General features: G+C 37.2%; 1 protein-coding gene across 1 annotated transcript in view; it reads left to right on the top strand.

Annotated features, from left to right (window-relative positions):
- The first annotated feature begins 377 nt into the window (after window positions 1-377).
- PPFIA1 (PPFI scaffold protein A1) overlaps window positions 378-11,985 on the top strand; it is a 54,286-nt gene continuing 42,678 nt past the window's right edge. The window contains exons 1-2 of the mRNA XM_029086935.1: window positions 378-900; window positions 2,024-2,287. Of these exons, the coding sequence (XP_028942768.1) occupies window positions 2,024-2,287 (264 nt within the window). The 5' untranslated portion in view covers window positions 378-900. The remainder of the gene's footprint in view (window positions 901-2,023; window positions 2,288-11,985) is intronic.

Genomic DNA, 11,985 nt, shown 5'->3' with positions numbered 1-11,985 from the left:
GGGAGCAGAAAGGCCCCGTGTCCCCGGCCGGCATCTTTGTTTGTCGGGCCCTGCCGCGGGGGAGAGGAGCTGCGGACCCGGCGCCGGTGCCCCCGTCTCTCTTCGGAGCCTTCCTCCCCCGCCTCTGCTTCCCGGGCGCTGCCTCCATTCTCGGCGAGTTTCTTTCACCCCTCTCGGCTGGGTATCTCCGTTCCGAAGCATCGTCGGTGGAACCGGCCGGGTCGAGCACGAGTGGAAGACTTAACACAGAGGAAACAACAGGTCTGCCTTCTCCTCGCCTTCCAGAGCCATACCAGCGCCTTGCTCTTGGGATTATAAATGTTTGAACTAAGACCCAGGGAACTGGAAGGAGAGCCTCCCGTTGGAATTAACAGAAGAGCAAAGAAAAAAGGCTCTTCCAAATCCTTTACGAGAAAGCTGGTGCCGTTTTCCCATGCTGTCCATACTCTCTTTAATAACGCGATTGTGACCTGAGTGGAATTTATGAGCGATGAACTGTTGAAGTTTGTTGCACCCCTGTATCAGACTACATTTTTTTTTGTTGTTTTTTTTTCTTCAGCACATGATTCCTTCATCCCAGCTGTTGCAGGACCTATGGGCCAGTAATAGAGGGATGGGAAGCTGAGACGGTTTATTTTCACATTCTTCTCTTCTGGGGACTTGGCTAGTTAGCTGAAGCTGCTGCTGCTTTTTACTGGATCTGCTCTTTTCTTGGCAGGTTTATTTGTTTTCATGTGCACAGGGTGTTTCAATTAAATAGATGTTGGACTAGAGCTGAATGGATACTTTGCAATCTGAAAGGTTTTTTGGGATAACAAAAAACTACTAAAACCAGAGAAGAACTGGTACTGCAGGAATCCTGGGGCCTGTTTTCCAAGCCTTTTTGTTTTCTTGAGCAAGGTAAATAATATAGTGGTGTTGAAAATACAGGGCTTTATGGTAATCATGCATGAAAATGTTACTAAGCACTTCAGACTGTTCCAAGTCTTTCAAGGGATTGAGAGGTCCCACTGTAAGGCTCAGAATAAGTTTGATTGTTCTTTAAAGTGTTTGGATATGAGTATGAAATTTAAGACTGAGAACAAACTCTGTGATGCCTGAGAGGTTGAGAGAATTATTTTTTCTGATTTGCCTTAGGTTCTTGTAGGTTTGAGATGTTGAGAGAGGCTGCCTGATGAGCTTTAGAAGTCTCAGTGGTTCAGTGAGAGTGTGCAGTAATTGTTTTGGTGGGTTTTTTCCATACTTCTAAAAAACCTTGGAACCTTAGCCTTCTGTAGGTTCTGTTAGGGTCACTTAGAAGTCCTTCCAATGTAACAATAGCACAGTATTTACATTTGCATTGTTAATTGTATTTATACTCTGCCTTGAATTATTTTTGTTTATCTTTCCTTTTGTTATCCACAGTGACAGCTGCTACCACTTCATAATGAATTTTTTGCTTTTTATCTTCCTTTACACGTGCACCTCCTGAATTGGACTGTTGGATTTAGCACTAATTTACATGCATTGCTTTTACCATAGACTTTCTACAGCCAGCATAAACTCAAAGTACTGTTTTAGATACTATCTTTGAATGTTTCAAACGTTGGAAGAAGCAGATAATGATGCTCAAAATATGCAGCATAACCAGTTAGTGGATTAAGTGTATAATTTTTGGTGGCATGCTGCATGCTTATCTTTGTTTTTTTTTTTAAAGATCTCAGCATCAGTTTACTCTTAACAAAAATATAAATCCATGAAAATGAGATCACAGTTTGAAACACAGCTGTAAAAATCTGGTTTTGCAAGAAGTCACAAGATTCTCATTATGAAGTGATGCCTTGATTCAATTGATTGTCTACCTCTTCTCCCACAGTCTTAATGAAATAGTGGCAAACACTAAGGTGTTGGCAACCTTTGCTGATGCTATCATTGGGAGAGCTAAGTTGGTGTTATGGGTAGTATCCAAAATTCCTTTGCTTCTCCTGTTTAGATTTGTTTGACTTAAATTTATGGTCTTTGTTTTGTCTTCTTTTACTTCAAGATGATGTGTGAGGTGATGCCAACCATCAGTGAGGCAGAGATTCCCTCTGGGGGAAATGGAGGCCATGGTTCAGGTTCCCCGTTACAGTCAGATGCTGATTCCCATTTTGAGCAATTAATGGTGTCCATGTTGGAAGAAAGGGATCGCCTTCTGGAAACGCTGAGAGAGACGCAGGAGACGCTAGCATTGACCCAGGGCAAGCTTCATGAAGTTGGTCATGAGAGAGATTCCTTGCAGAGACAGCTCAATACTGCACTTCCACAGGTATGGATGTTTTGGAAGGAGGGTATCTTTTGATAATATTTGTATGCTTTGTGATCTTGTTGTTGTTGTTGTTGGCTTTTTGTACATTTAACTTGCTGAAGAGTCAGATTATGTTAGGGGAAGATCAATCTAGCTCAGTACTTTCCTGAAGTATCTGTTGGTGCTTGCTCACTTTGAGAGGGACATAAGAGCAAGGCAGGTGAGGAACATCAGCCCTTTCCCTCCAGTATGCTTTCCCAGTTTGATTTGGCTTGAACGTGAAGTCTTATCCGCATCCTTTTGTTTAATAGAACCTGATGGACTTTCTTCTGTTACTAATATTTTTTCATGGTGTTTCTAACTGACTGATTCATTCACGTGCTTAGGAATTACATCCAGGCCATCCTGGGAGAGCAAGCAGGCTGTTCAGATACTGTTATGAACTTTGATTTAAAAACTTGAAAAATTTAAGGTGGCTACCTTGTGAATACATGCTGAGTTGTCATGGCAGTGAAGAAGTCCAAGTGTGTTGTTTAACTCATGTAGTTCCTTTTGAAGAGTTTGAATTTGGTTTTTTGTTTTGTTTTGTTTTGGTTTTTTTTATCTTGTTTGGAATTACTAATTATTGACTTCCAGAGGATGCTGCTAAATGTGTTGCATAGGGCAGTAGTTGTGTAGTGAGGAAAGGTGATTGGTGTCTACAGAACTTCTCAATTTTCATCCATTCTAGTTAAAAAAAGAGTACAGCTGGACTTTGAACACTTGGAAAAGCATTTGATTGTAGGCAAAGCAGAGGCTGCTTTCAGGTGGCAGTTAACTGTTGATTGCCTTACACTTTCTATAGGTATCACAGCTTTCTTGATATAATTCTAGCATGGTTGGTTGGTGTCAGAGTACGTCATGATGATGTTATAACTACACACATTATTCCAAGAATACTTATTATTTTTATAAATGTTTATAGATCCTTAAATATTGCAGTTACTGTTTATACACTTTACAATAGTAGTTTGAAACTCTTCTGTTTCCACTACCCTCGTTATAATGCAATCACTGTATGACTCTCGCTATGGTAATTGGTACTGGCAATTACTCAGGGGTAGAAACTCCAAAGCAATACATGTTAATCTAGTTGTGTTACAGTGGTATGACAGAAATCAGAAAAGAGAAGTTTCCAACCTTTGCTGCTCCCTGTGTTAAATCATGTGCTGCAGGCAAAAATCATTCTTTGTTGGGTTTTTTTTTTTGTTGTTGTAATAATTGTGGCTTGTCTTTAGCCGCTATTCCAGGTCTGCTACATTAATGGATGCCATTAGCCAATTGTATGATCTGTAAACTGTTACACTTGAATTAGTGGCTGAGTAACTCACCTAAGCTCTAAACTGTACTGTTCTTCTTTTCCCTTTTCAGTTCTCAGCTTTCCTTCCTAAATCTAGTAAGCTACTTACATGTAAAAATTTCTTTCCAAACATTTCTAAAAGGGTAACGCAGGTTAAAAAAAAAAACAACTTCCATTTTCCAGAATGTCATAATTGCATGGTTTCATGTGAAATCTGTAGGAATGCAAGTCTCATAGTTCAGTAAAGAGAGATGTTTTTCTGCACTTATCCAGCAGTGGATGAATTTTTGTAGATTGCTGTGGAAAAATACTGTTGTCGTGGTGTGAAAACTGTGCCACTTTTGTCTTAAGCTCAAATGATTGTGGAAGGTGATGATTGATGCTTTCAGAAGTAAAAAAAAAAGTATTATTCTTGCTATAGTCAGAAATAACTTCTATATTTGACAGGTTTTTGTTGTTGTAAAAGAACATGGTATAAAGAGTCTGTTACTTCATAGGTGTAAATTTCTGATGAGATGAAAAGATGTGGCTTTTTTTTTTTTAAGTCTAATAAGTGTTTCCTAGGAAAACTTTGTGGTGACTGTAATTTTTGAAACTATTCAAACTTTTTTGTTAATTATTTCAAGCTGAGCATTCTTTTGAACTACTGTCTCAAATGACCCGTTGTTCAGCTGTGGATTTCAAGGAGGAGTTAGAAGCGGGATAACTTGGAATTTACTGGCAACTGTGTTGTATTTCTTTCAGGAAAGATGGGATTTAGTAGTGTACATTTTTTAAAAAGTTTTTTTTGTCATAGTAGTTGTTTTCAATTTAGTAGAAAGAGATGTGAAGATCAATTTAACTAGTTGTACAAATACTGGTATAATTGCATGAATTACTAAATCACTGTGTGACCAATGTATTATTTCTCCTTCAGACTTGGCATGTGACTTGTAATGTGCTTTTGTCGTTGATTTTGGAGTACTTTATCTTGTTTGTATGTACGCTTTTCCTGTTTTATAAATTCAGCTGAATCAGCCAGTCAGACTGTTCTGATGACTGATGGAAACTCCTTGTATGAAAGAAGGAATGCCAGATTGATTGCTTCTGTACCAAAACTACTTCTCTGTTTTTAGTATAAAGACACTCCCATTTCTGATGGCATCGCTGTACTTAATTCCTTACGTTCACTGAGTTTCTGTGTGCAAGGAAGAGGCTCACACTGGTGTATATGTAGTTAAAAAAATGGCAAAGTGGTACTTATTTATTTGCACATCTTATAGACTATGAAAGTAAACGTGGTTTGTTCTGCAGCAGTGATGTGCATTCTCTGCAGTGACAGAGAAGCAGGATTTTCTAGTTTACTTGTAGTGTGATGACCAGTGAGTGATTTAAAGGCATCACTTCTAGCTCACATCAACCTGAAACAGCTGTTTAGAGCATGATAACTTTTGTTGTGGATGTCTAATTCACAGAGGGAAGAGCATTGTAATCTCATATAGATGTGCTTTATCTGTTCCATCTACACAGAGTAAAACTGACAAATTTTTCTTGTACGGACAGCTGGAAATGAAATCCATCAACATTGCCTTGATAAAATAACTGTATTCTTGGCAATGCTCTTTGTTTTCTGGGAGTTACCGTCAATTACAGATTATTCTAGTCAAACTGTGCTCTGACCTTGGAAGATGAACTTGATGGAATCAAATTGCTGTGCAAGAACTAAAAAATTAATCTTATTCTTCCTAGAATTTTTCACAGAAACAGTTAAAATGAACTTTTGACTTTGAGAACTTAGAGAACTTTTATTTCTAATGTAAACACATTCAGTTATGATTGAATTATGGTCTCAGTTGATTTAGTTTTGCCCTTTGTGTGCCTTCTGTAGTGTTTTCTACAAAATTCAAGATTTGTGTGCTTAAAGTTTGTAAGTTAATCTATGAAACATACAGGATGCTACTGCATTTAAAAGTTAACTTTTGAACTTAAGGTAGATGAGATCCAGGTGACTACCAATTCTTGCTCTTAAGGTGTTGCAGGCTGGGGTCCAATTTGCTGGTAGAATTTAGTGTAGAAGTGTCTGCAAATGACAACAACATGCTTGTTTTGGGTAGAGAAGACTGGAGTTTAATTTACAGAGACTCTGATACCTAACAACATAGAACAACAGTCCTAATGTTAAGAATTTTATCAGCTGATATACAAATATTAGGCTTCTGTAATCCAGTAACACTGTTATTAAGATCCATCTTAATCTTGCACTTATAATCTCTTGGTCTCAATTTTATGATATTTTTCTTTTGTTTTACTTACTTTACCTAGAAATGAAAATAATTTTTTTCTGTGTTTGTGATGGTCCTGTTCAGAATTTCTGTATTCAGAAACATATATATGGGGAAGATGAGAACTTTCTGTCAGAGGCTGTGTGTGTTTGTGTGTAAATAAGAGCACTTTACTGTAATGTGGAGTTAAATCTAGAAAAAAACCCAAACAAACTGCCTATAATTTTGGTTTGGCTTTGGCTTTAGTAGGTTGCCCATCATATCTTCATTTAAAGTGAGTCCACAGTAGGCTGTCTTTAGTTGCTTTCTATCTATACTACTGCACACTTCAGTTAAAAATAATGTGTGTCTGTTTACATTTGAATTCAATTCAATTTGGGTATGTCTCTATAGAATTATCTTCATTAGACAATCTCAACTACTGTTTGATGTCTTGCATCTAAGAAATATCTAAACACTTGGTCTGAAGACTGCCCTGGTGTTGTTTTATAATGATGAACTTAAGGATTTAGTTGCCATCTTAATAATAGTGTTGTTTGGATTTCCTCCAGACAAGTTTTAAATAATACAGGATGTCATAGATGTAGAAATGAGGTTTTCAATTGTGCATGATATGAAGAACACAGTTGCAGAAAGTACATTAAGCAGAGAGCTTGCCAAACCTCGCAGCAGCTGAGATTTCCTTAGTGTTTTAAACGCTACTCCATTTACAGTCTTCACAACTGTTCAGCCTTGAGGTGACATGACTTATACTTCCTACTCTAGCAAGATGTGGTGCTGACTTCTACATAAAAGACATACACCTCAGCAGAGAGCCGTGTGTCCCGAAACGATAGAGATCCAGAAGGATTTCAGATGTGCACATGTGTGTCAGAGCGGACACGTCCCCCATTTCTCTCATCCCATTCAGACAGCAAAGATGATGAACATGACTTTCTGTTGCATTTTCAGACAACTATTATTTTAGTCTTGTCTATGTTGAGTTTCAGTTGCTAAATCTTACTTGGCTCCTACTCTTAGTAAATTACTACCACATTATCTACAGTAGTTGAAGTCAGATGGAGGTAGGAGTTAATGTTCAGAATTCTTCACCTCAACTTCCCTAACATTTCTTTCTTTGCAAGGCATAGAAACAGAAAAGTTTTGTCCAAAACCTTCAGAATATGAAATTATCTGAAAGTAGACTCTATGATTGGGCAAAAAGAGGAGTAGCTACGCTTAAATAACATAGTGGAGTATATTGAGGACAAAGTCTCCAGCATTTGTTCTGACATCTTAGTTTCTCATTTGTTTGGTTGAGTTTGTTTATTGAAACATCCCACCCCTACCCAGCAGACATCTGCCTGCCTGTTGTTTATACTGTGCTTTTAATTTAGGTTATCTTGATGATAAATAGACCTTTTAGCTAGATTAAGTTTAGAATTAGTTTTAAGTTTTCTTTTATTTGAGGATGAAGTTTAGTGCTGTTATGCTGTCCCATCAATCTCTTTAATAAAAATAATTTATGAAGTCTAAAACTATTGTTATTATTTTCCTTAGTTTATTTGTAGGAAGAATGTTTTGGTGACTAGACAGAAATGCTTTTTGTTTGTTTTTAGTAGTGGATGTAGCCCTGAAAGATGAGCTAGTGATTATTTTTTCCTGCTCTTCTGTTACTATGTACAAATATCTGATAATGGTTTATTAATGTTTGGTGTGCTGTAGTCTCACTTAGAGTCTAACAGACTGGGTGTATATAAGCTTGGGTGGAAAGAGCTGTAATCAAAACAAGCTGTTTTAAAAATACATGGTGTATTTAGAACTAGGTGAACTTCACATATATACTCATCTGTGCTAATTTGCCTGTAGCCTCTTGTACAACAGAGAGTTTTTAGTTATGCTCTTAAAAAGAAAAGAGAAAAAATAGAAGGGCTTGCAGACGAAGAATTCTCCAAATACCAAAATAAAAACTATTTTAAAGGTGTTTGTTAGCAAGAGGCTTAAAGATTCAGTGTGACTACACAGCTGCAATTTCTATCTGGATGTTTAAAAGAAAAAAAAAAAAGACTCCCCCCTTTATTTTTTAAGGTAAATATGAATTAAAAATACAATTTCCCCCTCCCCCTTTTCAAGTTCTTAGTGTTTTAATATCCACTGGCCTGTGACTTTGGTTTCTCCTTTCTGATATTTATTTAGGAGAGGTGAATGTTGGTTTTACTCCCTATAGGATTTGACCTTAGAATTAAGAGTGTACATATGTTTGTGTTTTCATGTATGTAGATCCATTATAGTTAAAAATGTTGCCAGAGAACTTGAGTCTTTGGAGAGAACATTTTAGCTGTCTAATAGTAATTTTGGTTTTTACTCTTCCTAAGTTAGCACTGCATCCCAGAACTCAATTCATATACTTAACACTTTAATTTTGCCTTTTTTTTTCTCTCTTTTTTAAAAAAAAAAAAGTTTTCCTGCTTTAAAGGAATATGATAGAGGTCTTCTTGTAAGCTGCTTTTAGCAATTTAGGCAGCTTAAGTCACTTTAAGTCTGTAAGGCTGCCTGGTATCTGTTGACATATATTAGAAAATACTTCTGATCATCTCTTGTGCGCGTGGATCTCTGGCTACGCCTCCTGAGAAGGGATAAATTTCCATTGTGTGTGTCAGGTAATCTGGGTGTTCATGACTTTCCAAGTGTATTTTTTTGTAAGCCTGCCTGTGGATTCCCCAAGCAGAAATGGGAAATGTGTGGCAGTTCTCGCCAGGAAAAATGTTTTCACATTCTCCAGGCTGAAAGAAGGATTATTTTGCTGTTGAGTGGAGTGCGTTTTTTATTCAACTTGACTTTTTCACAGGAGTGCCTGGAAATACTGTTTGAGTTTTGTAAACTCCAGATAATTGTATGGTGAGCTGAATACATCTCTGTAGGTTGCTTGAGGAGATGACTCTCCCTGTTCATATATTCAGAATTGGGAGAGTCCTGTGATTACAACACTTGTTAAATATAATGCTTAGTTTCATTCTAGTGTTTTGTTTTCCTTTAGGTTCTCTATAAATCGATGTGAATAGTTGGTTAACTTGTTTTTTGCCTGTGACCCTTCTCTATTTCAGACTTTACCTTGGGTTTCATGGTAAGACTTTACCTTGGGTTTCATGTGAGCTCTACTGAACATGAACTCCCTTCCTTCTGATCAGCGTGACAAGGCTCTGTGGCCTGTTCCTACGGTGGCTAGGGCTCTCACATTTTTAAGAAGAGAAGCTTTGTTGCTTAATCTTCCCTTCTTCTATTCCACAGTGGCTTGCCTTGAACTTTGCTAATATGTTTCTGTTCATGTCTACTCAGGATATGGTTTTTGAGGGTGGTAGTGAAAAATCTTAAAGGGAATATAATTTTGGTTACATTTGAAATATACTATGATTTTTGATGGGTACCTATGAATAAGAAAAGTCAACATATCTTTTCCTGTAGTTCATCTGTCTTATGGTTAAGTTCTCAGAAATAAAAATGTTTAGAAATAGTATTTAGGTTTAGAACTTCTATGAAATGCTCCAGGATTCCTTAATGAAAAGATCCTTACACTACCAGTATTGGTGCTTTACTTCTATTGCTAGTACATGGTAGAGTTTGGTGTCTAATTCTGTTTCACATCTAGTTGTCTAGAAATATTCCAAAGCCAAGTACTTGTTTTTGTTTTTGTTTTTTTTTTTTTTAATCCTGCTTCCCGTCTAAATACATAACAAATTTAGTTCTGTTAAGTTTAAATTATGTATAGGGAAATATTGCTTTTAAATGCATATTTACCTTTTTATGAAGAACTGCAGGGTAGAATATCTGGTAAAAAAATGAGTAAAGCATGTAGACTATGGGTTAATAAACTCTTTCCTGTTGAAAGAAGTGAGATATTTTTTCCCACCTCAAATTCACAGGACAGCACAGAGTATAAGGATATAATTCTATAAGTTTAGGTAGCTGAATAATTTACATATTAAAAAATAAAACCCAAACATCTTAAGATGTGCAGTTTAAACAAAGAATTTTTGTGTTGACCTATATGAAGTTTAGACTGGCTCAGTGTATATTTCAAAGATCTAACTGTGAATGTTCATGTAAAGAAACTACCTTGGGGTTGGTGAATATTATTAATCATTTTCTTCTCAACATTGACAATTTCCTGGAATGAGAAATGGTTCCAGTGGGGACCTGAACTCTGGGTAATTTTGTATTCTGTAAGGTTCTGTTTCTGTTCTTATTTCCAGTCCTGACTGACATCTCACTTGAATCTCTTGCTTCTACTAGGATTAAAGTAATGGTCTCTTGTTTCAATTTGGAAACCCAGAAATAAAAGAAACTTTTAACCCAAATCAAAGGCCATTTAACAATTTAAATGGGGTTCTGTTGTTCAGAGAGTTACCTGTAGTACTGGAAATTCTTCAGATAATCTAATTATGGATGTAAAGGATGACTCTGCACTTGAGAGACCAAGGTTGGAACAGCAGAGCATGGATGGAGGATGGTCTTGGACGTATAGGTGAATCTGGTTGGGGGTTTTACATGTTTATGTGTGTCTTAGGTAAACTTCTAACTTTAGAATATCTCTTCAAAGCGCTATTTGCCATTGTTCAAGGCCAGGCTGGATGAGAATTTGAGCAGCCTGGTCTAGTGGAAGGTGTCCCTGCTGCTGGCAGGGGGGTTGGAACTGGATGATCTTGAAGGCCCCTTCCAACCCTAACCAGTCTGTGATTACATTTGGGTGAATGACTAAAGGTTGGTTTAGATAATTTCAGGGATGCCTTGGGATACCACTGTCAATCTTTGTTTATTTATTTATTTATTTCTTATTTTTTTAATTCCTGAGTAATACGTTTTTCAAGCAGCATTGTCACCTTTTTGTAGTTCATGGGGAAAAGCCTTGGAAGGTCATAACATTCTTTTACGTTGAAGAAGAGGAGGCAGGTGCATCTAGTAATTTTATTTCTTTTAGAACATGCAGCTTGAGTTTTTAGAATGTCTTTTGAGGGTGTGGTTCAACAACATTATCTTCCAAAAGCTGAGCCTATGTTTTAAAAAAAAAAAATCTGGAATTACTTTATTTCATATAAAGTGGAAATGAAAAAGCTTTTTAGGATTTTAGCTCTCGCTGCTTGTCTGTGCAGGAAGGAAGCTGTCCTTTTCCACTCCTGGAATCTATTTCTGCTGATACTTACCTTGGTGTAACTCTGACCCCCTGTTGGAACTGTGATCTTTAGAGACTGCGTAACACTCCTCTGGATTTTGTGCAATGGTTAGAAAAGCTCAAATCCTGGGAGGCAGCAGAGGAGGAATGGGCCAAGCGTGCCTTTTCTCTCAGCTGAGTAGGAGGCTGCAGGCTTTCCTGGTTGCATCATCTTTCCCTTGTTTGTAGCCCAGTGTGGAACAGGAGCTTCTTCCTCTCCTCAGACCATTTTCCTCACCAATCCATCTTTCACTTCAGGATAAGTGTAATATCCTCGTTACAGGATATTAACAGACTGTCCTAGTCTCTCTTTTTTTTTTATATATAGAATCATAGAATGGTTAGGATTGGATTTCCAATCCTAATTGGATTCCAATTAGGATTGGAAAGGACCTTAAAGGTCATCTAGTTCCAACCCCCCTGCCATGAGCAGGGACATCTTCCACTAGACCAGGTTGCTTAAAGCCTCATCCAGCCTGGCTTTATGTTCCCCCCCTTCCTTTATGTTCCCCTCTTCCATGCCTTTTAATGTTATTCCTATACCTGTTTTTGTTCTGTGATGTAACATGCTTTTTGGGTTTAGGTAGTCCTGAAGTTTGGAACTGTTGATTATGGATATCTTTTGTGGCAGGCAAAAAATTACTTTGAACAGTAAAAAAAGCTTAAACCCCCCATAAAATAAGTCGTTGGCACTTAATCTGTGTTGTTAAGTTTTTCTGTGTTTAAATACCAGGCTGTTGTAAGACCTGGGACTCTTTGTACATGGGTTTTAAGCTGCCTTTACTTGTAAAAAAAAAAATGAGGAACTTTTCCATGGAATGGTCCAGTTGCATTTATTCTGAATATTGCAAATTTGGATATATTTAGCTTCAATTAGCCTAGTAAATACACTAATAAACTAGAGTGATAGAGTACAAAGAAATAGAAAAATAAA

This window comes from Antrostomus carolinensis, unplaced genomic scaffold (genome assembly GCF_000700745.2).
Source record: "Antrostomus carolinensis isolate BGI_N321 unplaced genomic scaffold, ASM70074v2 scaffold6529, whole genome shotgun sequence".
NCBI classification, from domain to species: domain Eukaryota; kingdom Metazoa; phylum Chordata; class Aves; order Caprimulgiformes; family Caprimulgidae; genus Antrostomus; species Antrostomus carolinensis.
This window is presented reverse-complemented; position numbering and strand designations above follow the sequence as displayed.